We start from the raw sequence: 27,427 nt of genomic DNA on the forward strand, positions 1-27,427 counted from the left end.
CAGTGTTTCAATGCACAATAATGTCTTGGAATTCGGCTTCAACTCAGTAGTGATTATCACTTATTTTGTCTAAAAAACACAGTGAAGCAGTTGAGTTGATGTATGTTTGCAGAGGAGGAGAGAAGAGAAGAGCCAAAACAAAATGTAAAGACGCAACAGGGCGGACCAAAATGACGCAGAATGGTGCACCACTGCAAAAAACAAGATAGAAGACAACAAAACATCATTGCATAATTGAGTAGGCCATCCATTAAAGTCCTTATCTATTTCAGGGGAATTAGGCACACAAAATCTGCTCACCGCTCCACAGTGCCAGGAAATGATAGGCAGCACTGAGGGGCAGAGCTAAGATTAGACCGGAGTGATTGACAGGTTCATAGAGCCAACTGGAAGCCTGCCATTCCTCCCTTAAGATAGTCTCCTTACAGTAATGAAGCAGAGGGAGCCAGCTCTACATGAGGGCATAAGCAGCCAAGGAGATAATGAGGAAGTTGAGGACATTCTGTGCAATCCTTCCTCTGTCTATCTTACTCGCTCTCTGTCTCTGCTTTTCGCTCGCGGGTTGAAATAAAAAGGAGAAAATGTCACCGCAGCCTTGACAATGCGACGTCGACCTCTGACCTAAACTGAGTCTCTTTGATAGTGAAAACACACACAGGAAACTGGGTTGACGCCATCTTTAGAGGCCTGTAAGGAGTCGATGTGACAGAGTAAACAGCCCTGTGGGGAGTCTGTAGTGTGGATGCTGCCTCCTGTGGTGTGGATGACCTTTCCAACGCACGCAGCTCTGCAAGACTCTGATAAGACCAGCTGGGAGGTGACAAAATACCCTTGTGGTGGACACAATAACCACACTGGAGACACACACATGGGTAAAACACACACAGGGGGCAACCAGCTGGCCTAGAAATATAATTTGACTGAGGTCAGTGGTTCAACTTCCGTTTCCAACAGCAGGGCGTATTCCAGGTCGAATATGGCAGCTGGAAGGTAGCTGGCACTAAATCTATGATGCCCCGCAACAGTCCTGAGGTACTCGGTTGAAAGGCTCTGGGCCCCGAACACTCACAATGCACTGTTGATGTGACCTTCTGTTGTACAGAGAAAGATCAACCATCAATGCATGTATGTTAGCTTTGTGTGGAAAATAAATCTTCTGCTATGTGATTGGTACCTGGACAAGAATTTAATGATATGTGAATATACAGTAAGTCATGCAAAGTGATATCAGCAATAACAAATACATGCTTCTGAAAGAAAAGAAAGAAAAATGAGAAGATAAGATAAGATGAGATATGATAGCCCCAAGGGAAAGCCAAAAACCATTTAGAGGACTTTGATAATAAAAAAATGTCCTTTTCAACATTAATTAGCTTCAGTGAATTCAACAAGAGTCGGAGAGTGAGAGGAGGAACGTTGAAAATGAAAGATGAAAGGGAAAGATGAGAAGGCCAGTGTGCCTGCATTAAATGGAGCAGAATATGTAAAAGCACAGCTTGTGTGACACACTGACACGCTACGCTTACTTTTAAGCTCTCTGTTCTGGCTCAAATACCTTCTGTGAACCAACCTACACCTACAAACATGTAGCGTATGCATACATGTATAACACACACACACGCACACACACATACACAGCCTTTGGACTATCTAAAGCACAGAGGTGGTAACAGGATCAGACTGAATGAATATGCTGACAGGTTCATCAATAGTAACATAGCTGAGTCCAATCCAAATGACCAGACATTAACACTCTCTCACGCTCACACACACACTCACACACACACACACACGCTCAAATTGAACCAGTAGTAATCTGATTATGCAGCAGCTGTCACAGATGGCTTTCATTGCCGTGGTATATTAGTCACTACAAACACACACACACACACACACACACACACACACACACACACACACACACACACACACACACATACACACTTACACACTTACACAGGCATATGTCCAAACACAAACTGTACATTCACATACACAAGTAGTTCATCAAGCAATGGGATGGTTTTCTGCTTTCTAAAGACAGGTCAGACTAATTGAAAACTTGAACTGGACTCAATTTAAAACTAATGCCTCCTTCTGACCTTCATAAATAAACAAGACCATCTGCGAGAAGAGACTGGCTCTTTATATTTAGTTATCTTTAATGCTCGTCATCGGTGCCACCGGGTCTGATTCCAGCAAAATCAGAAGAAATCCGGTTCCCCAGAATTCCCTCCAGCTCAGACTCTATCTATCTTTCTTTAAATAGCAATGCCTGATAGAGTGCTGCAGGACAATAGTCATAAAATACGGAAATTAATTAACATTGTTGCACTTCCAGTTCCCTTATCTCAAAGTCAATGTTTTTTTTTGTGTAGTTTGTAAATAGGTGGCTGAAAGTAAGTTGTTTCTTTCTTTCAATCATTTTATTTTAAGTTTTTTAAAAGTTACACATTAACTCACATTACTGGGCAACAAAAAACAACAAAAAATAAGTAAAATTCAAAGAATTTAAATACACAACAGAATAACAACCAACTATACGAACAATTAGACAAGGACAGAAAAACATAAATGGAACATAAATCATCATAAATCATCATCCTCCATATTAAACCTACTATACTACTATATATCCATCTCATTCTTACCACCATTTTATTTTCAATTACAGGCCACTTGTTGAAAAAAGTTCTGTGCTTAATGCAAGCATAGGATATAAATACATAACGAGATACTTGTCTCGCGAATTTTCAAGCTTTAACGTGTACATTTAACGTTAAGCGACACAGTTGCTAACAAGCAGCTACATGAGATGAGTTAGGCCGTCTAGTCTGCCTTTGCCTCATGACTCCAGGTTAAAGCTGTTATTGCTCTTTGATTTCATCCATTCCAGTCACGAGGGACAGATGTAGATAAAGGAGAGACGAGGATGCGGGGGGCGGGGGGATCCGAAGCCTAGATGTGAGGAAGAAATTTTATGTGCAAGTCACGCAGCAGCTCAATATCAGCAACTTGTTTTGAATCCTTTCTACACTGATTGCACATTATAGACAAATGCAACAAGGTAGATAGAACTTAGTCAATAAGGATGAAACATACTGGATGGTTGGTCTCCTCTATTTAAATAAACACACACACATACACACACACACACAGCCACCACGAGTCTATTTCTTTCCAGACTCTTTTCATATCTCTCCATTTCATCCCATTTCTTTTCATATCAGAGCTAATGGGAAAAAATGGAAATGTGCCTGTCAGTCAGGCAGCCGTCAGGCCGATATCAGAAGCAGGGTTTTCCTTTCCACTGTATTGAAAACGTGTCCTGTGACAGACGAGTCAGAGCCACCGTCAGTTGGTCAGTCTGCCGACAGCAAGTCAATCAGTCAGTCAGCAGAGAGTCTGGATTTTAGTGGGTCAGTCAGTTAATTAGTGAGCCAGTGAACCAGCCATGTGGCTGTGTTAGTTAGTAATCCAGCCAGCCAGCCAGTCGGTAAGTCTCCACTTAAGTCGGTCATTTAGATGGCCAGCCAGACAGTCAATTAGAGTCAATATGGTAATCACTGACTGCTGTCAGTCAGCACGATAATGATGAACCAGCAGTTCATGAAGGACAATCTCACACAACCAGACGTTTCTTCAGAACCGGTTTTAGAATGTGATGACACATGAACAGATTTAAAATCAAACTTTCAACTGGAAATAAAGCTGAAAGGCCAGCAATATTAGTTAAAAAAAAAAACACTTATAGTAATAGGAAGGAGGGTTGACCTTCCATTAATACCGAAGGTAAAAGCTACTATTTCCCTGGAAAACACCTGCTAGCTAGACTAACAGATCAAGAATTAGCAAGCAGCTGGAAACTGTTTGCTCTTGTCTAGTGTGAGTGTTTCCCGTTGCAGAAGGGGGAGGAAGGGGGAGTGGGAGGGAGAGGGGGGGAGAGAGAGAGACAGACTGCATAATGCCAAGAAAGAAAAAGAAAAAAAGAAAGCGAGAGGCAATGTGAGGCCTCTCTGATCACATCCACGCTGCACATCAAAAATCAGAGGCAGAAAACGTTCACTTTCATCATCTGAGAGTCGTTTGCTGAGAGGAATTGCACTTTGTCGTTGTCTTTGACTGCGACGGGGAAAATTGTGTCTGTGTGTTTGTGCATATGGGTGTTCATTAAATGTAGGTGTATGTGTCAGTGTTCCTTTGCATGTGTGTGTGTGTGTGTGTATTTAAGATGACACAGGGGGTGGTCGCACTTACAAACAGAGTGGCATATGGTGCCTTGCTTTTTGGCAATCACGAATGACAAGTGAGCAGGGGAACCAACAGTGACTGCAGTGTGTGCTGAGGGGTTGGGGGTAGCAATGGGAGGGCTTTGCTTAACGATCTCATCTGTGCGTGTGTGTGTGTCTATTTCCACCCTTAGGCAATACAGTACTGTTTTATGTAGATGAATGTGGAACAGGTCTCGTCGTTTAGCAGCGTTATATAAATACATTATAACAATACTGAGCAGGAGCTCAGCACAGAGAGGTTCTGAACGCAACGTCAACAGCTGCCTCAGGGAACATTTCTTTTCCTTATTGCGTTCAGATTGAAATGCAATAAATCCCACTACCCCTCCACTTTCCACTGACAACCTCACAAACAAACACCCTCCTTCTTACATTGCTAATTGCAGGCCCCAAGAGGCACCAGGAATGGCCCCTTAAGAGAAATGTCCAATTTGTCGCCTGGTGTCTTCTGGGTGAGGAAATGGTTGACTAACGAGCACCCTGCTCTTCATCCAGCTGATTCACACATCTGTCAATATTATCTGATTTAGAGGCATTAGTACAGAGTTGTGTTTAAACCTGCATCCTAAATGGAGGTAGAGTAAAAACAATGTCCTTATGCTTCTAAATAGTAGGTAGGGAGATCTACATAGTGAGAACTCTTGTATTTCTTGTGCACATAAATGTGGGTCGCTGATATGCCCACCAACCCTGGAAATGTAAAAGGAGAATATCTCTGCCTTGCTTCTTTGGGTTTTCTGCATCAGAAGGCATGTGACACAACAATGCATGGATTTGGAGCCCATTCTTATGACACAAGGGGCTGCGCTTCGCATTGAGCCGCCCCCTCTCTTCGGGGCGTTTTTAGGGCAGTTCTGTTTCAATGCTGAATGCCTGCTTGTCCAAAGTCTAGTTATCCAGTGGAGGTGATGTCGCTTTATAGGTATATGCATAATTCTTCAAGGAGACCTCTCGGTCATTGAGATTAACAAGTAGTTTTAACTAGCTAAACCTCACCATGCGCAGGACTGCATTTAGACCCTAAACATACAGTCTTACTGCAGAGTCCACTGTAGCCAGATCCCTTACCGCTGCACACGCCGCTGGACAGGAGGCAGCGGTACATCTGCATTTAAAGTGACAGGCACTGAAAACAGCCATCTGAAGGAGAGAGGCAGCAAACATGCTGAATTTGTGAGGTATTTTCGATTTTCTGCTAAACTATTGGACCTCAATTGTATGAACTTCTAAAAAGGAAAAAAAAGAAACAGATGGCCATTAATTCAGATTAGCCTGGACTATAACCCTCCGTTCAGTCCAGCGGGGATCTGAGTAATGTAGAGAAAATTATATTAGCTGGCGTTAGCAGAATGACAGCTATTGTGAATCTTGACGTGCATGGCGGCCATGCTGATTGCTGCCTCACTGTACATGGCCCCGGCCTCCTGGATAATAGGAGACTATTTTTAGATCTGCGGAGAGGGGGGTGGAGGGGGGAGATTGAGAAAAATGGCTGAGAAGAATAGGGACGAAGGATAGAGGGAGTAAAGGAGGCAAGAGAGAAAGGGAGATTGCATTGACAATTGTGCAACACTGAAGTAGCGGAGGGAAGACAGGAAAATGTTATGGGCAACCAAGCAACTAATAAGCTTGAACCTCAGCACTCTGCATAATGCGACAGCTCATTACCGCCCAATTAGGCATTACAATGCCTTGCTTACTGAGGTTTATTGATGCAAATCAACCAAGAAAAGATACCCTGGTGCCAAAAAAACAGGAGGTGAAATTGGATGAGAATTTGTCGAAAGTACAGGCTCTGTGGCAGTTCAATCAATTTACAAAGTCTCTGCGGGGGAGGTTATCCAAATTAGTATGTGATTCTGACAATATGGAGATGATTTATTTTCATCCTCTTGTTATCAAGCAGCTGAGGTTTCCTCTGATGATATTATGATGACCCTTTTTACAGCATAAGGCCACACGCTCTGTTTCCAGTGATGTCATTAATTACACCATCTGTCTGATACGTGGCATGCAACAGCCTCCTTTACCTACATCCTCATTGTGGTTAACACACACATGATCATTCAGACGTGTACACAGAGAACCTGTCACGCACGCACACATGCACACATGCACACATGCACACACACACACACACACACACACACACACACACACACACACACACACACTCACACACAACTCCCAGCAACCGACCATTGTGTGGATGTCATGGAGGGGCCTAATGCTCCCTCCTGCAGACTTGCAGACAGCAACCAGGACACTTTAATTTCTTTATTTTCTTCTGGACTTCTAATTCCCCTCCTCCCATATGCTGCCTTCATGGATTATCACATGCTACTAAACTCAGTCTTGATCAGGCCTGAGGTAATTACTTTAAATACATAATACTGTGTGTGTGTGTGTGTGTGTGTGTGTGTGTGTGTGTGTGTGTGTGTGTGTGTGTGTGTGTGTGTGTGTGTGTGTGTTGGGGGGGGGGGGGTGCTGCTGACACATCATGCTACAATGCATTGATATTTAAGACAGTTGCAGGTGAATATGAACAAATATACATAATAAATACACAATTGCGCTTTTTAAGTCTTTTGACACATATTGTGCATCAAAAATGGCAACAAATATATTAAAATATAGACTCATGATTAGCAAGACTAAAACATTTGTTATGAGGTCAACCCCATATATTCGTAAGCACAGTACATTTTTTAATGATTTGAATGTTGCTTGTTGTGTTAATAATATCATTTTGCAATAATATTTTCATTGTGATTTTTTTTTTTTTACAGTTGTTAAATGTTCAAAACTGCGACTCTGTCTTCTTTGAAAGGTAGTCTGACTCCTCTTTGCTAGAGAGACATTTTCCACTAATGTGCCTTTGCCTCACTGCAGGAAGCAGAGGGTAAAACCACTGTGAATATTCTTTAAAATCAGCCACAACAACACTGTACACAACACTGGATCTTATACTGAAGGAAATGATGAAACATATTGTGCTAAATAAGACTGTAATAAAAAAAGAACAGGTTAAAAGGAAGAGAACAAGCACATGCAGGGAAACATCGAGAAGGTTTTGATCTAATTTTGTTATTTTTCTAGTGTTTACTGACAAGCCATCACACAGTTTTGACAAACATGAGGCTCATTATAGTTTACAGCTGGAAAGCTTGTGAAGTTGACAAAGAAAATAGTAAAACACTGTGTTTTCCACTAATGATGCATCTGATCCACACAAAAAAAGAAGGAATTATAACTCCAGCTTCAAAAAGTACAAATGAATAGTCACACTCCAGGACTATCTGTTCACTTATGTTCAATGTCTGAATGTATTTCGTGTTTAGACTGTTAAATCATGCAACAACATTGTGTTCACACTCAAATAAAGCTCATACAATATGTATTTTTCAATAGCTGCTGTATGGTAAATTGCTTTAATATTGCCAGCAATTATAGGCACGTTCAACAACGAGGTGTTTGTAACAGCTCCTACTTAAATTAAGAAAGTGTGTATCAGTTTTGGTTTGGTCATGTTGCTTCCTGACGTTATGTGGCCTCAACACCAACTGCAGCTGTTTGCATTTAAATAATTCAAGACAATTACTGTCGTCGTACATCTGGAAGTGTAATACGGTCGTATTTCGGTCAAGTTCACTCTCACAGGAGCTAACCGTGGTTCCTTTGCTACATCATTTTAAGAGGAAGACAAAGCAGGGAAAAGACCAGTCTCCATTTTGTTTCACTCCAAGGGACAGAGAGGAAGGCAGACACTTGCACAGAATCTTGAATTAAATATGCCCAATTCAATAAGAGATATTGACGATCATCACTCACTCACACACACACACACACACACTGCACATCGGCAGTAATAAACAGACATATTCAATATACAAACAACAAAAAAGACACACACTCAGCCTGGGTTGAGCTAATATTCACGCGTGTCAGGTGGAACGATCCATTTGGGGTGAGAACAGAGGGGTGCGAGTGTTCTCACAGGTCCAGTGTGGTTGCTTTTAATGGTCCAGTGGTGTCGTCTGATAAAGGGCAGCCATCTATCTGCACCCACCCAGTCAACTCTGACACTGTTTCCAAGGAAACGCCACCCGCGGGAGCCAGAAAGGGAAGGGAGAGGGGGGGGGGGACCTTGAGGGAGCATATTCTCCTGTGCTGTCAGAGTGCCAGGAGGAAGGAGAACTGGGATGGAGTGATAGAAGGGTGGAGGAGTGGCTGGAGAGGCAAAGGAGAGATAGAGGGAGGGGGGATACAGAGGAGGGGTGCACCAGCCACCTCACAGGGGTTAACTTTAATCAGACATGACACACACCGACCTCAGGAAAAAAGAGTGACAAATGCAACTAGAATCACACACTTTCACAGGGAGAGGCGGATTGTCACACACATATGCACGAATGTCATAGGCACAGCAGAGACACACATATGTGAGCGCGCAGGCGTCAGTTTCCTGCAGACGGGTATCACGGGTCCCTTTGCAAAATGTGCAGCAAATACAAAAAAAATGACACGTCATATTTCATTTTCAGATCCCCTTTCTTTCGCTTCTCGGCAGAAAAGCCGGTGATGCAAATGGCTGAGAGAGAGAGAAAGAGAGAGACAGATAGAGAGAGAGAGAGAGAGAGAGAGAGAGAGAGAGAGAGAGAGAGAGAGAGAGAGAAAGAGAGAGAGAGAGAGAGAGAGAGAGAGATGCTTTCACGTAGCAAGGCCCACTGCATCATCATCCAGAGACCAACGCTCACTGTCACCTTCAATAATGTCACACATTAACAACTTTATCATTCATCATATGGGTTGTCAGGTATTTGTTCAGCCTGATTCATTCATATGCAGAGTATACTACCGCTGAAGCATTGAAAAATATACAGAGGCAGAACACGCAACGTGACAACTTCTTGGCCGACACGTTGGTGTTAATATACCATAAATGTGTTTGGGAGCACCGGATATTAAAAACTGCTGAGTACTAAAAGTTGGCGTTGAATCTCCAGTCAGATTCATAATCCTGTTGACCTGTTCCTGGATTTAAATCATACTTTGAGACTGTACTGATGTGAATTTAAGTTCCGGTACAGGTGTTTGTGTTCATTCAGTATTGTATAGAACTTTTTTCTTTAAAAAAAATGATAAATTTAAAAAAAAGGTTTAGATGAAAAACATTTTCAAAGTAAAGTATTGTAAAAAGATATTGTTGTGGTATCGGTTCAGAAACTCAAGCGCTCTATAATTCTATTGTATTGTATTGTACTGTATAGTCAGCCTTGTATTCACTGATTTAAACGCATTGAAAAGTGATATGCTGGAAGATCCTGCACCTTTTCTTTAAATGTAATTAAATTATTCTAGCGGTAGATACGTAGTATGGACTTCCACGCTTCTCCATATGGGAGTAGATTTGGTTGGAAAGAAATGATTGATGGGAACAATGCATTAATTCTGTTTGGCCTCTCCTGACCACATGATTCAGTATATTTACTGCAATACTGAAAACACACTCTTCTACAGTTATTCTCATCATTACTGTAAATCCTCACTACATAAAAACCAGTCCACACAGCACTAAACTACACAGAACTACGCCGGCCCACAGACGCTAGCAACAATTAGAAGGTGTAATCTCTGCACATCTATCTGCCAGGAGGCCTGGGCACAAACGCTGAGCAGAGAGAGAGAAGGAGAGAGAGAGAGAGAGAGAGAGAGAGAGAGAGAGAGAGAGAGAGAGAGAGAGAGAGAGAGAGAGAGAGAGGAGAAAATAACCATTATTATTAGCAGACAGGGCTGTCTGCTCTGGAGGCCTGATCACCTTCTTTGCACGCACACGCTCAGAGTTTCTAGGCTTTGTGCGATCAGATGACACACAGACACACACCTCCTATTTTGCCTTGTAATTTTGACTTTATACGGACAGTTTGGAGCACCACTGCTGTTGTTGTGCAGTCTGTCGCCATACTATAATTGTGAAGTTGTAAAACCGAAGGATCTCTCATCCATCTCTATGTCCTAATGCTGTCATCCTCCTTCTGCCCGGCTGCTGATTACAGTCTGTGTACTGTCTAACTGTGCAACACTGACTTAATGTTATTTTGCTTGAGCAGAGCCATTGCAGCGACCCAGATGTCCATGTACTATAATCTAATCTCAGATGATTCTGGCTCGGTATTGGCTAATCCAACACCACTCTTCCTAATCTGACGTCTAATAGACGACATCTGGACAAGACGACGTGGAAAAAAACACGGCCCGGAGACAATCTGATTGACTTGTTTGGGAACGATAATCTTGTCTGTACAGTAACGTTGTTCCTGTAAGCATGAATTTATCCGCATGTTTACCACTAAATAACACAGACAGTTATCTTGTCTTTGGGACAAAGCTTACGAGGACCCGACGCACTAATGGTCTGGCGTTTAGCTTTTATGATCAAATGATTTCACTCAAACTAAAATGGGGGATTGAAAATGTTACTTGTTTTGGATTGGAATTTTGGAAGTAAATAATGATGTTGTAAATAATGAAATAGTTAATAAATAGTTAAAAATAACTCCTCATGTGCACCTCTGTTTTTTTCCAGACAGCAGCAGTCTGACTGCATTCACACCTCTGGCTAAAAAGAAATGAATAAATACAGAGACTATTTCTACTGGTGTCAACGTGTTTCTTTGAGTGTATAATGGATCAAATCATCAATAATCAATTGAATGTGGCACCTCGCAGGAGCGGCTCCCCTCATTTCTTCTGTCCACTCTGGAGGTGTGATGCGACACCTGATCCCTGTCTTTTTTCGAGCTGCAGGAGACCTTCTCAAAGAGCATAGCAACAGACCTGTCTTCCCTGTAAAAATAGGATTGGCTTCTGTGAGGCCGACTCGACGCCACAGATACAACACACACTTCACTTCATTGATTATGCGCCCAAGCCCCTCAGAGCCCAGCTTTACAAGTGATGTCTTCCCCTCTCCGCCTTGCTCACTCTCCTCATTGCTCCCATTTTCACCCTCCTGCTCAGATTTGGAGCCATTTACCTCACAACTGCATCAATATTTCAGCCCCTCTTGGATGTGGAGACTTATCCCCTTTTTTTTTTTTTACATTTCTATTGTTTCTGCTGGATAATTAAATTTTAATGCTATTTGGGAGCAAGAGAGACAGGCTGTGAACACAGGCCGAAGACAAAGATGGAAGCTATGTCACAAAATGCAAGAAAACTAAGGCCGCCCGCTTGGGTGGATCCTCGCTGAGAATGAAAACATCAAGACCTGAGAGCTTTGATTATGGACGCACTCTAATTAAGTGGACTTTTCGTTGTGGTTATAGTCGTAACAACTGTTAGACTAACTGGCTGAGCACATTTCCCAGTAACAATGTTTGACTAAAATGAAAAGACTGTCAATACTGGCGATTTCTTATTGTCAACAAATCCCATCAAAACACCAAAACCAAAAATGAGTGGATCTTGCTATGTATTATTTGTGGAGCCAAAGCCTGATGTGTCTCATTCCTCTGTGCCATAAAGCTCCACTGTTGTTCAAAAACTATTTAAATCACATTCCTTTATGACACTGAATACAAGCGCTGTTGTGAATTTTGTCTCGATTATACATTTACATATACACTGTATGCAACAAACGCAAATTATTCCACAGCTGAAAATAGTTCCTCTCAAAAAATATATATAAAGTATGAATGCACACAAAATCTAAAGTGCCCAGCTATTTATAAAATTACTGAGGCTTTTTGAAAATGTCACCATATATTCAGGATCTATAGACAGGGTGATGAGGTCAGAAAGTACAGAAAGGGAAACTAATGCGTTGGTTCTTTTGTCTGTTTTTTCTATTGTTTTGACAGAAATATAAAATTCACAACTTTGAATTAATTCATTATGAACATAATAATTCTGAAAGATCTTTCCAATTTCGGTAAAAGTATAATTTTCTATTCACAGAATAAATCTCCCTTAAGTCCAGTTATTGTGATGTTGCCTATTCAATGTTGAATTGAGCTGTGAGGAATGTAGTGAATCTAAATTATGGTGCCATACATCAAATGAGGACACTTCATATTTTCTTTCTTACATTATTTTTGACCCGTGGACACGAGAGCTCTGTGTATCATGCAATGTACTGTGGAGTCCACACACCTCTCAGCATGCTGATATTTCATGCTAGCTTTCAGCAGCTGTCTATTGCCATCCGATAACACATTGAGAGAGGTATAAAACGATGGCGCCGGGGCAGAGGAGGCTGAACAATCAAACACACTGAGAGGTGAGGAGAGAAAGGACAGATGTATTGAAAGCTGCTGAGTGATGTGTGTTTTCTTTTTTGCTGGGCATACTGTTGACTGAGAGAGAGGGAAGGAAGTGTATGCAGGCAGAAAGAGAGAGAGAGAGAGAGAGAGAGAGAGAGAGAGAGAGAGAGAAAGAGAGAGAGAGAGAGAGAGAGAGAGAGAGAGAGAGAGAGAGAGAGAGAGATGAAGTTTCAGTAAGAATACAATCCTTTCATACGGGTGTTAACCAAAACAAGGCCAGACTGTACTGTATATATGGAAATGTGGCACATAAAGTATGGCCATGAGAGAACCTATAGTGCATTTCTCTGTAAAGGCTTTTCTTTGAAAATAAATTCCCTCTCCGTCATTCAGCAGCACATCTCTGTTTGAAAATTTGATGGTAAAAAACAAGCATAAAATCTAAATCAAGCCTGATCTCTGATTTCAGTGGAGCACAAATGCTTATTTTTGGACAAACCATTTTCCCAAGAGCATGTTCTCATTAATGGTTTCTCACTACATCCATTCGGGCATGATTTTAAAGAACTCAGATTATGGGTTATCCTGGATTATGCAAAGGACCCTGTGCACAAACACTTATCAGTTTCATTTCTTTGTCCTCCCAATGATATTCATGCCAAATCCCACAGCGTCGTATCTTTACTCACAGCTGGCAAGTGTAACTAAAGGATTATGCAAGCAGCTTCTACAAGCAAATAGATTTCCCCCTACTTCAGAGGAAACTGCTAGTTATGCAGCGCCTATCTGTCCGCCAGGCATACACAAAAACATGTCTCCCATTTTCTTTTCTTTCTTTTTTTTTTTTTTTACTTGTTTTAACAGTGAGAGGGAGTTGGAGAAGAAAGAGGAGAACGAGAAACAGCAGAGTAAACAGAACAAAACACACGTATACTGAAGTCTGCGTCTGGGCCCAGCCATTCTGCATCATCAGGTGATTGGGCGGAAAAATGTCCTCACGTCTGCATTTAGGCGTCGCATGTTTTACTGGAATATGGCTGCTAAATGAAAAAACGGGTGGCTTAACTTTCATCCTGCCTGGATTTGCATTAAAGCACCACCACCTAAATTACCAATTAGCATGCCAGTATGCCATTGCACAAGCTCTGATCGTCCACCAAGCATCCGTGAGTGAGCCTCAGTTTACGACTGACGCACGCGAGGTTAAACTACTTCCCGTATGCAAATATTTCTCAAGGTTTCTTTCCCATGCGTGGACCATGAAGCCCAGCCTACGATGGCGTTTTCTGATTCTCTGCGTGGCCTCCCCGCTGTCCCTGAGGGAGATGTGTATTAATTAGCATTGATCTGGAGCAAGAAAACACAAAGCAGATTGGGACAGGTCCAAGGCTTTCACAGATACAGGAGCTTACTTGAAATACAGCACAGAATACATTTACATTTTACATTTAGGGAGCTAACTGACAGCCAGCGTATCAGTACAACAATTTGGTAAAGACTTTTCACTCAGATTGTATGCAGTTACATACACAAAAGAGCACATGTTGCCATATGCGCACTACAAATTAAGTATTTTAACTTAATATTCAAGTTTCAATTCGATGCATGTTTTAAAGGATTTTCCTCAAACTTTTTCTGTCTTCCTCAGTACTTTGTTTCTAATATACTGCACATAACTCAGGGTCATAGTGCTGATCTAGGCTCTCTCACCAGGATCTTTTTGACCATTTTTCTCCTGTAATGACCTGAAAGCCATAATGTAAATGTTTCTAGATCAGCAGTCCTAATCGCAGACCCAAGATGCAGTCCATCTCTTCTTGCTGAGCAGGCAAGGCCTCTTTGAGCCATTACGCTCCAAACAGCTGTGAATGCCTTGTTATGTGCACAGCAGTGTATCATTGGAATCAGAGAGGGGGCTGGTAATATCTAATTCAGATTTTTTTTTTAAAGGGTCCTTTTGACATATTAGTGTGTGCAGCAAACTCAATTTAGGATTATTCTAGCTTTCTCCTCTATTTCTGTCTGTGTCTAAGCCACGAGCACATTTTTTGCTTACCATCAAAAATCGCTGAAAAAGTTGTGACACAGCAGCTTTCATTGATTATCTCCAAACTTCTGCAAATCAGTTTTATTAGAACTAAAAGTGGATTTCTGCCATATCATTAACCTTAATCTCCAGTGCTCTGTATGTGACTTCTAAAATTATCGGGTGCCTTAGAACATTTTACACATGAGTTAAATTTCTCATTATACTTTTTACTTTTGCTAATTTAGGCTCATCTTAAGCTGAGCTGATATGTGCGTGGCATTATGTGAGAGTGTGGCAGTTTCATGTGATTCACCAGATATTGTGCTGTGATAATCAGCCGGGGGCAACAACAGAATAATGTTTTTGCATATGAGCAAAACTGAACTCTGCTGCATTGCACTGAGACTCAGTAATAAATCACAAGCGTCAAAACAAATGGAATTTTTATATTAAATACATTTTCCTGTGAAGTTAACCTATTTGGACAGACAAACTCAGCTATTTTGTTGAGCTAAAATACACAAATGTGACATTTGTCACTTGTGTCAAATTATAGTATTTAGGCCGGCTAGTTGGGTAAAATAAGATATTTAAATGTAATTTGGGTTTTCAAACTATAATTTTTCGCCATATTGGTTGAATATACATAAACTTCATATTGATGAACAATAATATTTTTGATAAATAATCATCAGTAATGTGAATATAATGACAAAGGGGTAAAGGCAATTAATACAACTATAATCTCAATACAAAACACACCTCACTCAATTGTAATGATGCCCTTATAACCAGTTATAACAATTATTACCGATTACGATCTCCAAAATCTCAGTCGATATCTAGTCTTACAAGACGATATCCATATAATATTGATTTATTGCCCAGCCTTAAAGCAAAGAAAAGAGAAAAAAAGGGGCCTGTGGTGCATTTCGTTGCGACTGCTTTGGTGAAAGTGCTCAATATTATCTCAGAAAAATCTCATCGACACCGCATTTCCATTGTTGAGAGAAGATAGACAGAGGAAGGAAAGGAGAGAGAAAGAGAGAGAAATGGGGAGTTTGGCTGGAAAAAAACAGACAACAATTACACTTGCCCTAGGAGGCCGAGGGAACCTGACCACGTTGCTATGGAAACTCAAGTATAGCCGAAAGTAACAGGAAAATCAATTCAGACGGAGCTTATCTCTCCCTCTCGCCCGCTCCCTTCTCATTTCACAAGGGCTACGAAGCACGTTTCCACTCTGAATCACATTTTAACTGTTGCCGGGCTGATGCAGCACTAATCACGACAAAACAATGATTTTTCTTTTCATTCCCCCGCAAAAGGACATGCGGGGATTATAGTGACCAGAAAAACACGTCTTCAAACAAGCACACCTCTGGAAATTGTGCGAAAGAAAGATGCAAGCGCGCAGTGTGCCGCGACTCGACACAAATCACCCTCTGTCTCAGGCGCGGCGGCGGCGTTCATTTTTGCTCTTTCTTTCCTTTCCTCTTCACTCGCTCCCTCGGAGGGGCAACGGCAGCTGTACGCAGGTGATAAGCGTGTGCAGCGATGGGCGCTCTGCTCTGATTGGCTGGCTCGACTCCTACGCTGATGTGAAGATTGCAGGCTGCGTCTGTCAAAAGGCCACTCTTGCTTGCGGTTGTCACCCTGTGACGTCACTGCCGCAAAATGACAGTTTGACGGGCCGCACTCAGAGAGTAGCAGGAGATTTACATCATTCCCTCCCGCAGTGTTTCTGCATGACACACGAGAACATTTTGGAACCAATCATAGACAGGATGCGGGACATATAAGTACACAACATAATCAGAAATGTATCAGACGTGTAGCCTTGGCTGCTTTGCACACAGCTTTGATCACCTAACAGACAGCCAGGGTACAACAGAAACCGACTGCCTGCAGCCTGCAGGGAGTTTAGGTCTTATTTGGATCTCAGTCACTGGCTGTACAATGGCAAGGTGAGGTCAAAGACGGGCTGCAAGTACACTCCGTGTGTGTGTGTGTGTGTGTGTGTGTGTGTGTGTGTGTTCTCAAGGCTCACGCAAAAGAAGAGGCAGGAGGAGCGAAAACGAGCCTTGAAGAAAAATAATGATGCTTGATGCCTCATACATCAAGAAAGAGATAGAGGGTCACCTTGCAGTGAAGTCAGCTGGTCATTTGCTACTGAAGGAGTCAACCTGAAGAAGCATTTGTTGAGATCACAGGAGAACTGAATCTGCTATTATGCAGTAAGACCAAGCAGGAATTCAATATTTACTTACTGTTTTATACATGAATACGTCATATGTTCAAGATGTTAGGGATTATTTTTTAATTAGATTGCATGCACAATTTCACCAATAAGAGCAGTCTTTAAAATCTCAGCTCATCTTGAAACAGATGGAATAATAGTACAGAAGTATATGACTGTGAGGCAATGTATGAAAACAGTATTAGAATGAAGACTGTAATGATGATATTCATTTCAGAATCCAATTACTATTTGCAAAGCTCATTTACTGAGATAACCAAGATTTACATTAAACTAATTCTACACTTCCATTCAAGTTTCAGTAGTTGCAGCCACGAACAGTTTGGTCAATAAGCTCCAAATATGTACAAAAAAAATATTCAGCTTTTCTGGTTGACAAAAAAGTTTAAAATATTCAAGACAGTACAAATGAAGGGACGACTTACAATTAGCCCAGATTAGAATTAGATCCTAAGGAGCCGGTTGCCACCTTGCATGGCAGCCCCTGCCATCAGTTTATGAGTGTGTGGAAATAGGTCAAATGTTGGCATGTAGTGCAAAGCACTGCAAGTGGTTGAAAGACGAGAAATATTAACCCCATTGTGACATTATCAGGGTTCTTATTCCAAACTTTGGAAAAACTGCTCACAGAGTTGCAGAATACGTTATACTACCGTTTTCACGGGCTGTGTAGTACTCTTTGTGATGAGTAAACTGAACTTCACAATGTCAAATTGGTGGATTTCCCACTTTAAGATAACATGTTTTGAGATCAACGCACAAAGTATGGATCCATTTAGTGTTTTGACACAAAAGCACTCAATTAGATCTCCTCCTCTGATTGGTTTCCAGCAGATGCTTTAAAACCATGATCGCGTCTAATCAGCGTTACAGATGGCCAGCAGGGGGGCACAGGCACCAAGGCTCTGTGTGAAAGTTGAAAGAGGCTCAATGTGATTTACTGTATTTTTCCAGATTAACCACCCAGGGAGCGGAATAAGACCGTGTATTAATCCTTGATTGGATGGAATACGGGAGAGAGAAAAAAAGGAGTGAAAAATCCCTATTAGGTCAGCAGGTTGATTTGAGTTATTAAGTGCCTTTTTTACTCTAATCAGTCACTTTTAAGATGGGATCAGACACTGTTGTATTATGGATGTGATTGAGCACACCAGTTTGTCTCCATTTCCCCCCAGCGCATCAGCTGGGAACATATGGGAAGGTTCCTCCACGAATCACGCCACCTGTCACTGACACGCGCAGTCACATACATGAGCAGAGGGACTTTGCACCTAAACACCCACAGTCACCCAAGAGCCCACATCCAGGAGAGTTTATAAACAGGAATTAATTGCTTGCTCCAGCTGTAATTAGCTCACACCATGCTTATTACTAATCTGTGTCTTGGCCTGGCGCCAGACCAGTTCTGGCCCGGCTCCAGTCCATTTTCAACACAGTGTTGCTCTACAGTAATCCATAAGCCTGGCACGATGTACCCGTTCCACTAACTGAGCTTTTCTCAACTATACACATATTTCTAACTTTTCTGTGAACGAGTCCTCACACTAACCTCTTTCTACTACTGTGATTTGTCTTTAAATGCATCGCCCTAATTGTAACGTGCCGATTGCATAACAAAGTGTCTGAGATCCACAATAAAGTTGAACCGTATTTTGGAGTTTTGATAATACTACACTTTGTTTAAGTGGATTTTATACGCATGAATTATGCACAAGCCAAAACAATAAAATAAATTCAGGACATTACTATAAACCCGATTACAATAATAGCACAATCTACCAAACCAGTGCTCATTCAAGCTTCCGTCTTCAATCCAAGATGAAAACAAAGGGGCATCCCCATCACAGAAAGCCAAATTGCCTATTAAAGATGAGAGCATGTTCAGTCTCCCAATGCGCCCAGCCATCACCAGCCTAATCATTCCCTGCCTAAACAGCCTAATGGCTGCCATATTGCTGCTGTTTATTAGTAAACACTGATGGAAGAGTGCCCGCTTCAACAGTTGTTGATTTTGTCTATCCGTATGGAGTATCAGCTGGGAATCACAGCCACTGTGCCAGAACGTTGTCTGTTGTTCAGTCTCCCGTCACTAAACAGTTTGCTTTATTTATTTTTCGTGCATAGTGATTAGGATGTCAGTAGATGGCATAATATAGTATATAAAGCTGAGATAAGGCATTAAACTAATCTGAGAGCTGAGAACAGCCCTCCTTCTGGTATTTCTAAATCGCCAGATTGCTCTACTAATGTCGTATAAAAGACAATTTCAAAGCAAGGAATTAAAATGTGCATTGTTTTTCAGTCACAAATTACAAGTGTGTGCGTCAGCAGCTGAGCCAGAAGGACACTCCAAAGATGACCTTAGGTTTAAGACGCTTTTGGGAAGCCTGGTCCAAGATCGATTTCCCTCCATCTCAGTAACCTTCTATTGATCCTTATCAAATATGTATCACGTCCTCAAGCCTTCACCGCAGCTAAGATGGAGACTTCAAACAGCAACAGCTCAAACAGAAAGTCAAAGGAGAGAGTTTCTTTCTTTCTTTTCAAATGGCAAATCTCATTGCATATAGAGAAGATGTGAAACCCAAATATTCATGTAAAAATAACTAAAATGTGAGCCAAAACATCCTGAAACCACTACACATTATGAAAGCTATAAAATAAAAATGTAATCTCGGCTCTTTCAAAAGCTGTAACATCAAAGCTTTCAAAATAACACTGAATGAACGCTATCCTAAAGCAAGCTTTACAAAAGACAGTGGGTTTAGTATTCTACAAAAGGCACCAGAGACACACAATACATGAAGAAAACACCCCCCAACTATCTCGGCTCTAACCTCACTTCTTACTAAAAGGGTCTTGTCTTGTCCTCCTCCAATTCCCCAAACTCCCCTTCACACAGCACTCATATGTTGCAAATGCACAAAATGCATCCTTCAGCTCATGTTCCCATAATTCTCTGTGGCAGCATCGTGATTAATGCACACAACTATTGATTTTTTTTCTTTACTCTTTTTTCCTTCTTATTTCTTTCAGGAGAGTGCCCGCCCAACAAACACTTCCTACTTGACAGCATCACACTTTGCACTCTGTCACCCACACCCACACACACACACACACACACGCACGCACACACACGCACGCACACACACGCACGCACACACAGTCAATTAAAATAAATTCACAATTACAGCACCTTTACACACACACACACACACAACACACACTGTACAAACAATAAGCGCCCCCATCCCCTTAGCTTTCAGGCAGCTGTGTGTGAGTGAACTGGGAAAAGGGGTGCAGTGAAAGACAAGGGTCAGCATTTCACTAACTGCTGATCTGTGTAGGAGGAGGGGGGAGCAAAATGATAGGCTGTGTTGTTTTCATAGGGTTTCACTGCAGGATGGGTGGAGTAGTGTGCAAAAAAAACCACACACATCAATGCAAGCACAAACAAAAAACTCAGACACATATGTGCAGCACATCATGCATACTGCGTAGTGAAATCTAGATCTTCCTATGAATTGCGATGCATGGATCACCCATTGTCTATCGAAGGAAAAGTGAGAGAGAAATGAAAGTGGGAAGGAAAAGAAGGCAGAGAAAAAAGATCATGTGGCTAATGTGACGCAGTCCCTTGTTTACAAAAGAAAAAAGCCTCGCCCACTCTCCTCCTCTACCTTTCAAACCTCCTCCTTCTCAGTCTCTTGTTTCCCCAGCTCCCTCTTCCTCTCCTCTGATCTGCCCTCTCCTCCCACTTCCTCGCATCTTCTTACTTCCAAAGCTCATTTTCTTCCACTGTGCCCTCCTTTCAAGGTTGGCCCGACTTTGGGCGTGTTGAATTTACAGCCCTGTCTCCGCCTGCCTCTCGGTGCCCTCACTGTCAATCTCGGTGAAAAATGGAGGCGGTGGCACATCACTGGCATGATAAATTCCTGCTGAGCAGTGATCCTGTAAACCAAACACCTACAGTTGCCCCTTTGAAGACATCCTTAACATTCCACAGCCTGAGCTGGTGGCTGGTTAAGACTGTGATTCTATTAGCAAGCAAACTGTTTAATTAGCCTCTATAAGCACTCACAAGAACCCATGAGAGAGGAGTGAGCAGAATGCGAGAGTGCGGAGGCACTTTCATCGCTTGAAAGCTAAACACAGATAGGAAGTGGACGACATGAATGTGACTGAAAAATGTAACTTGAGATTTCTTTTTCCTGATGCCGTGTGTATTGGAGGGACTTATTTGCATAAAGCAAATAAAAAAAACAGCATTTTCCACGCAGGAGGAAATTGACTGGGGCGCTGTGCCAAGCAGGTTATGCAATAAGAAGAGAAGAGAGGAGAGAAGACCGTCAGTCAAGGCCAGCGGAGGAGGATGGAGAAAAGAAGAGGGGAGTAAACACAAGGAAACGAAAGACGAAAACAAAGCAAATGGTGGGAACATAGAGCATAATATGTCAGCATCTGATATATATTTTTACAAAACAGATATTCTATATGCACCAAAATGACATTACTCAATTCCTCTTTTCCTAAGCCCCTCCCCCGATGCCACTCCATCAAGCTATCAGAGTTGTGGAGCCCACACTGTCACTAACTGCACTACCTGAATGAATATTTCTTTTTTCATTATCAGAGCACGGACACAAAAATATTCCCGAAAATCCCATAATGCTATTAAGCCATTAGGGTATGATTAACGAATGCATGTCATCTGACAGCATACACCATAATGCTCATTCTTTAGTCAAACATAAAAGTGGTAACGAGCCACATACAATGAAGTGGATGGAATAGCGAGACAGAGGCACATCGAGGAAGTAGGAAGGTCAGATTCATTTGTTAGGATAAAACCTCTTGAGATGTACAATCTCGTTTTCAAGGGGGTCGCGAATGGCTTATGGAGTCTTCTCTCCCGCATCGCTGTGAGCATGCCCCTTAATACAGAATGAAGCTTCTCGCCCTCCATCTCTGGCTTAATCTCCGGCCTGAAAAGATGAAAGGCCTGCTTGTTTGTTTCCAGGAGGAAACCATATCTCTACACACTAGAGGAGACATTTCTCCCTCCATTCCTCTTGTCTTCTCTCTGTTTTTCGCCCCGTTATACCTCACCTTTCCTCTACCTGTTCCTGTCCTCTCCAGGGGCAATGTACAGGCCACCTGTCCGGCCTGCACTCCCCTATCTAAAGCTGTGTGAGGCTTCTCACTGGATGAGTGACGGGATGAAGGTGTTGGAGCAGTGTTGCTTTCAGGTAGAGTTAGCATTTGGCACGGTTACCATCTTGCCTTCAAAATTTGATGAAATGAACACAACATATGAAATAATTTGAGCTAAAGACATACAGTTTACAATCAAAGAGGTCAAAGAAAACATTCACACTTTAAATGCTAAATGAGTGATTTTGTTTTTTGAAAATTATGTTTAATTCAAAAAATTAAACCTTGCTCTTTATTAACCTAGGCTTAACCAAAGTGTGTTTATTAAACAATTAACATTAAGTTAGAAACATGTTTGAGTCAAGGTGCCCATCAGATAAGCATGGAAACTGACAAGAAAACCCCAATGGTACTCTGTTTTAAACAATATTTATTCAAAACATTATTTTTAATTATTTTTAAGTGTCGAAATGATGGGCATAATACCATCCAGCTTTTGCTATTGCCACAAAATATAATATGTGGTATTGTCCAATAATTAATTTCCCCTGAATTGTTACTGGTTTCCAAATTTGCAAGATCAGAACAACATTTGCAGAACAAGATTTGAATGGATGCAAATGTTGACACTTGCATAAAAAGCTCTGAGAGCGTCACTTGCATAGAGATTCTGTTGAACGCTTCTACGACTGTAGAAGGTACGAAAAGTCAATGAGACATCACCGTGTGGGAGTTGTACACACAATTGTAACATGGGTACAAAGGAAAATCATCTACGACGGCTCGAAGACGATATATTGCAACTAATACTGCACATGAGGAGGACTCAAACATCTGAAATATTACTGTTAGACACAGAATGTATGTTAAAATTGCACAGCATATAACTGCATGCATCTTAAATGAGAGTGCAAGGTTTCAGTGACAACATGTTGTTGGCAGCTCAGTTAGTATCTAATACTGTTTTTTTTTAGGCTCATCTCCGCAACCAAGGCCGCCCGGCTCATTACGCTGCCTCGTATCATGAATGATGAGAGACAAAAGGTAGGTAAATGGAAAAACACAAAAACACAAACCATTGCAGCTCCATCCCTTTTCACCAACACGGCCTCTTGAAACACAGAGCAGCACATAAAAAAAACACAACGCAGACGTAACGCGTGCACACTGCCACACAAAGGTGCATGTGACAACACCGATACACACATGCATTGAAATAAAGGTCCACCATGTAAAATCCTGGCAGCAACACGGCTCAACTCCTCCCCCGCTCTACTTTATTTAAATCTGTTTGTGTGCCGCTTTCATCTCTCTGTTAGCTCTGTCAATTGTTTATCAAAAGCAGCAAGGAGGCGATCAGAGCCGGGCTTTTGAAAGCTCGTGCTGCGAGATCCATTTTAAAATTCATGACGGGTTAATGGTATGTTAGTGACATTAGGACCCAGTGAGCTTGCGTCGTGCTCATTCACATTGAAAACAGGCCGCTTCAAATGACTACTAAGCAGTCCTCATTCTGAGAGGTAATTCATATTGTAATTAACTTTTCAATCACAGCTGATTAATTAAGACAGGCCCTAGTCTGTAATTATGCATCTATTTTCGACCCTAATGTGAATCTCTGGATATTCAAAGATTTCAGCGTCCACAATTTAAACCAGAATCCTCTCTACGCCATCTTAAAAAACACATTTATACCTTACGAACATTAGTGTTCATAGGTTTGGATGTTTCAGGGGATGCACATTGTTTAGCTATTAGTAATCAACATTAATCGTTCAACAACACCACTGTGGTGTTGATGAAAATATCAGGAGACTGGGCTGCTCTTCCGCATATTCTGATGCACAATGCAAGGGAGGGAAGTGTGCTTGATGTTCCCGTTCCCAACAAAAAAACCTGAGATTAATAATTCAGTGTGGTGTTGGATACCTTTATTTTGTATCCACTGAGACCAAGTCTTCTTTCATGAAAAATTGAAGGAAAAAAAAAACGAAACAGAAAAGAGAGGCTGGAGAAGGATTCAGGAAAACTAGGCTGGGTCAAACTGGACCCGGTTGCCACTGTCAAGCCCTGATGGTGTCCTCCTGGCCTCTCGCGCATGCTTTACCCGCTCCCGCACGGACACGATCACACTCGCGTGCACAGCCTTCTAACCCTCGCTCCTAGAGTAAACATACCCTCTCCATAACAGTGCGGGATGAATCCGCTCATGCATCGGAATCGACCATCAAATATTCATTACCGAGCAGCAGTGATTTTGACAGTGTGCTCATGCTTTTGACAGCACTCGCCTGCTGCAATACTTATTGGAGTCAACATGGACAATCCAATATCGTTGTTCTTTTGAAAACTTGCGAAAAGAACTCAAAAGAACATTGAGCGTACAATATAATCCATTAAAACTTCACTGCATATTCTATGGGCAGTCAGACTTGCTGTGAAAAAAAAAAAAAGACGAAAAATAAAAGAGAGAAGACGTCACTGTACTTTTATAAGAGCTGATTTAAGTAATTATTGGCAATGATTGTATTTAATAAAAAAGAATGGCACAAACACACACATGCATACTTTAAATTTAAATCTTACATAACGAGATCGTCTCTATATGTCCTTGTCTTTTTAATTCAGGCCAACAGACCTTTGCTTTTTATAAAGATGTCGAGTAGTTAAATGTTAAAGCATTACATCCTCATAATGGACACTTTTTTTCCAGGTACAGCTGAGATGAACATCATCTCTGAGTCTTGTCTACATGATTCATTACATTTACAGAACGTAATCATATCTGCATGCTGCATATTTGCCCGCTCTCCGTGACATTAGGCAATGTTTTCAACCGGCAGCTTGCAGCGAGTAACTCGAGTAACCTCCAGTAAATAAGTCGCTGGCATGGATCAGAAGACACATCTTCATGCTTGAGCAGACACATTTAAAATGCCACCAAAACACCGTCCCAGATTCTGCCCTCAGTCAAATGACATCAAGTGCTCACTTACAGGTCCCTGAACGCCCCAGTATGAAGCGAAGTCAGCCAGCGGGCAGTACATGGAGCAATCAAGAGATAAGCATCCCATTTAACTTGAGTAAAAATCCAACCCGCAGAACGTTCTGCTGTCTTGCGTTATCATGCTGTGCCACTGGATTCAAACAAGGAGGGTAACTAGGTCAATGACGCTATGTAAACTGTTCCACTTTACCCCTTGCTGGACTCAAAATGGAGTTGGCTGAGGTGAAGTGTGTATCGGAGAGAGAAGATCAGTGATTCGATGTGACAGTTATCAACATCCTCCGGCTAGTGAGAGGACAGGGCTGTGCAGAGCTGCAGAGTCTCAGTAATGGCAGACTACGACAGAAAACAGGTAAGAAGATGACTCACGGTGAAACAGAACATAGTGTCCAAAGAGCACAGAGCAGAGCTGAGCAGGGAGGGGTGCTGGGATAAACAGCAAAAAATAAATAAAAAGGAACACACTTTCCCTCCGTCAAATATGTATTATTCCAGCACAAAAAGGCTTCGCTGTGAGCACTTAAATATGTGAAATACCTTCTACAAAGTCCTTTCAACATTAACACTGGCATTTTATATTCACATGTTACACATTTGGCTTGATTATCAAGGTTTCACAGTTTGTGCCTTTGGATTTTTTTAACACTAAAAGCTCTGTACGGAACTACTCATTTTCACAGTATACAAAGTATTTACTTGTCTTACCTGAGTTGAGTGAAACTGTGTCTTTCTCCCATGATACAACAGTGACGTAGGCCTCAACAGAAGCAGGGATAATGCACTTGAAGACGGCTACACTGCCTCTCATAGCCTTCTGGTCGGCCACTCTGACTGTGTAGGGTTCCCGTGAAACTGTTGATGAAGAAAAACAAATACATTTATAACGAGACTCATTCATAAGAAACCAACAGCTACAATGTTTTCTTCTTTAAAACTTTTAGGGACAAGATGTGGGGGTCCAGTTCTAACCTTCTGAAGTTGTAGTAATGGTGCTATTACTCTGTGGTGTAAATTTATGCAGCATCATACTCTAAAAAATAAATATTAAGCAACACAATGTTTTTTACACTAATACGCTTTTACTATCTTAAAAATATTAGAGGTCAAAAAATACTGAGTCATTATGTCAGCAGAGGTTTGGATCAAATTTGGTCATGCATACAAAATGTAATTTGTGCATGAAAGCTAACTAAGCAACAGTCAAAGAGATGACGGGTGGATATAACACAATATTCTAACAATTGCTGTTGTTTTAACACACATGCTGTGATAAAGTTCAGCCGATTTTACCGTTGACTTATTTGGTTCAAGATATTCCTCAGATAAAATCAGACTCAGATAAAATAATAAAAAAGTCATATTTAAAAGGCTTTGGATGTTATTATAAGATTTTGGAAACGTAATGCATTTGCAATTAATTTGTCTTTCAAGTGTTTGATTTTACCAATGCATTAATACACAAAGCATCACTACTTTGCTACTATTACAACCACAACCTACTTACACATTTATTAGTAGACCCGCTACTCTAACCCCTCTACTGTGGACTCACCGGCTTTGATATGGACATCCTGACTCCTAATCTTGCCAGAGGGGTTCTCGGCAGTGCAGTAGTACGTGTTGTCGTGGATCAGCTTGCTGAAGCTGGACGGCAGGAAGTTAAAGATCTGGAGCGTTCCATTGGGGTGGACATGGCGGATGCCCGGGACATCGTAGATCTCCTCGCCTGTCGCCAGATACCAGCGCAGCGAGGCAGGAGGTGCGCCACCAGCAGGACAGGGCACAGAGGTCCCTGTGGTGCTGGCAAATACTACCTCTTGCAAAGATGCATTGACAAAATATAAGCTGGAATGTAGATCCTCACTGAAAACTGAAAGAGAGGAAACACAGAAGATTCACTGTTACAACCAGGTCTTGTATTTGATCATTTTCCCTGTAAATAGTTTGGATGCAGCACTTTGAATGACATTCTCAAAAGAAGAGTTGAGACCACAAATGTTTGTCGAGAAATGTACTTTTCGTTCTTGTTTTATATTCCGATTGTTTGGCAGTTGAGCATAAAAATGTTAAAAAAAAACACAAATTTGTATTCCTCTTAAGTCAGTCACCATAAGTGCTTCTAGTTATGGAACATGATCGGTGGTTTAGGATTCATCAATGTAATTCCCATCCCTGGGACCTCGGCAACATTAAATTAACATAAACTACTATCAATTATGAAATAAGGTCAGCTGCCTTGATCATGTTCAAGCTTTAATTCAACGCAAAGCCAACATCACAGTAAAGAGACAGACGTTAAATGCAGTTTGTGCTGGAGCATTCTCCAGAGGAGAGGAGGGTAATAAATGTCAATGTTGGACCAATTAGCTCCACAGTAATCTACAGCTGTTTGATTTCAGAGTGCCAGAGAAGCCAGCACAC

At 41.6% G+C, this 27,427-nt stretch overlaps 1 protein-coding gene across 3 annotated transcripts in view; it reads right to left on the reverse strand.

The window, feature by feature from the left end:
• Positions 1 to 27,427, reverse strand: part of dscamb (Down syndrome cell adhesion molecule b) — a 109,124-nt gene that overhangs the window by 64,674 nt on the left and 17,023 nt on the right. For all 3 annotated transcript variants that reach the window (XM_068584497.1, XM_068584496.1, XM_068584498.1), the window contains exons 2-3: positions 26,559 to 26,876; positions 25,712 to 25,858 (exon numbers count right to left, since the gene is read on the reverse strand). In XM_068584497.1, coding sequence (XP_068440598.1) covers positions 25,712 to 25,858; positions 26,559 to 26,876 — 465 coding nt within the window. The remainder of the gene's footprint in view (positions 1 to 25,711; positions 25,859 to 26,558; positions 26,877 to 27,427) is intronic.

This window comes from Clinocottus analis, unplaced genomic scaffold, assembly GCF_023055335.1.
Source record: "Clinocottus analis isolate CAN_PGR_092001 unplaced genomic scaffold, fCliAna1.0.p SCAF_2, whole genome shotgun sequence".
Lineage (NCBI taxonomy): Eukaryota > Metazoa > Chordata > Actinopteri > Perciformes > Cottidae > Clinocottus > Clinocottus analis.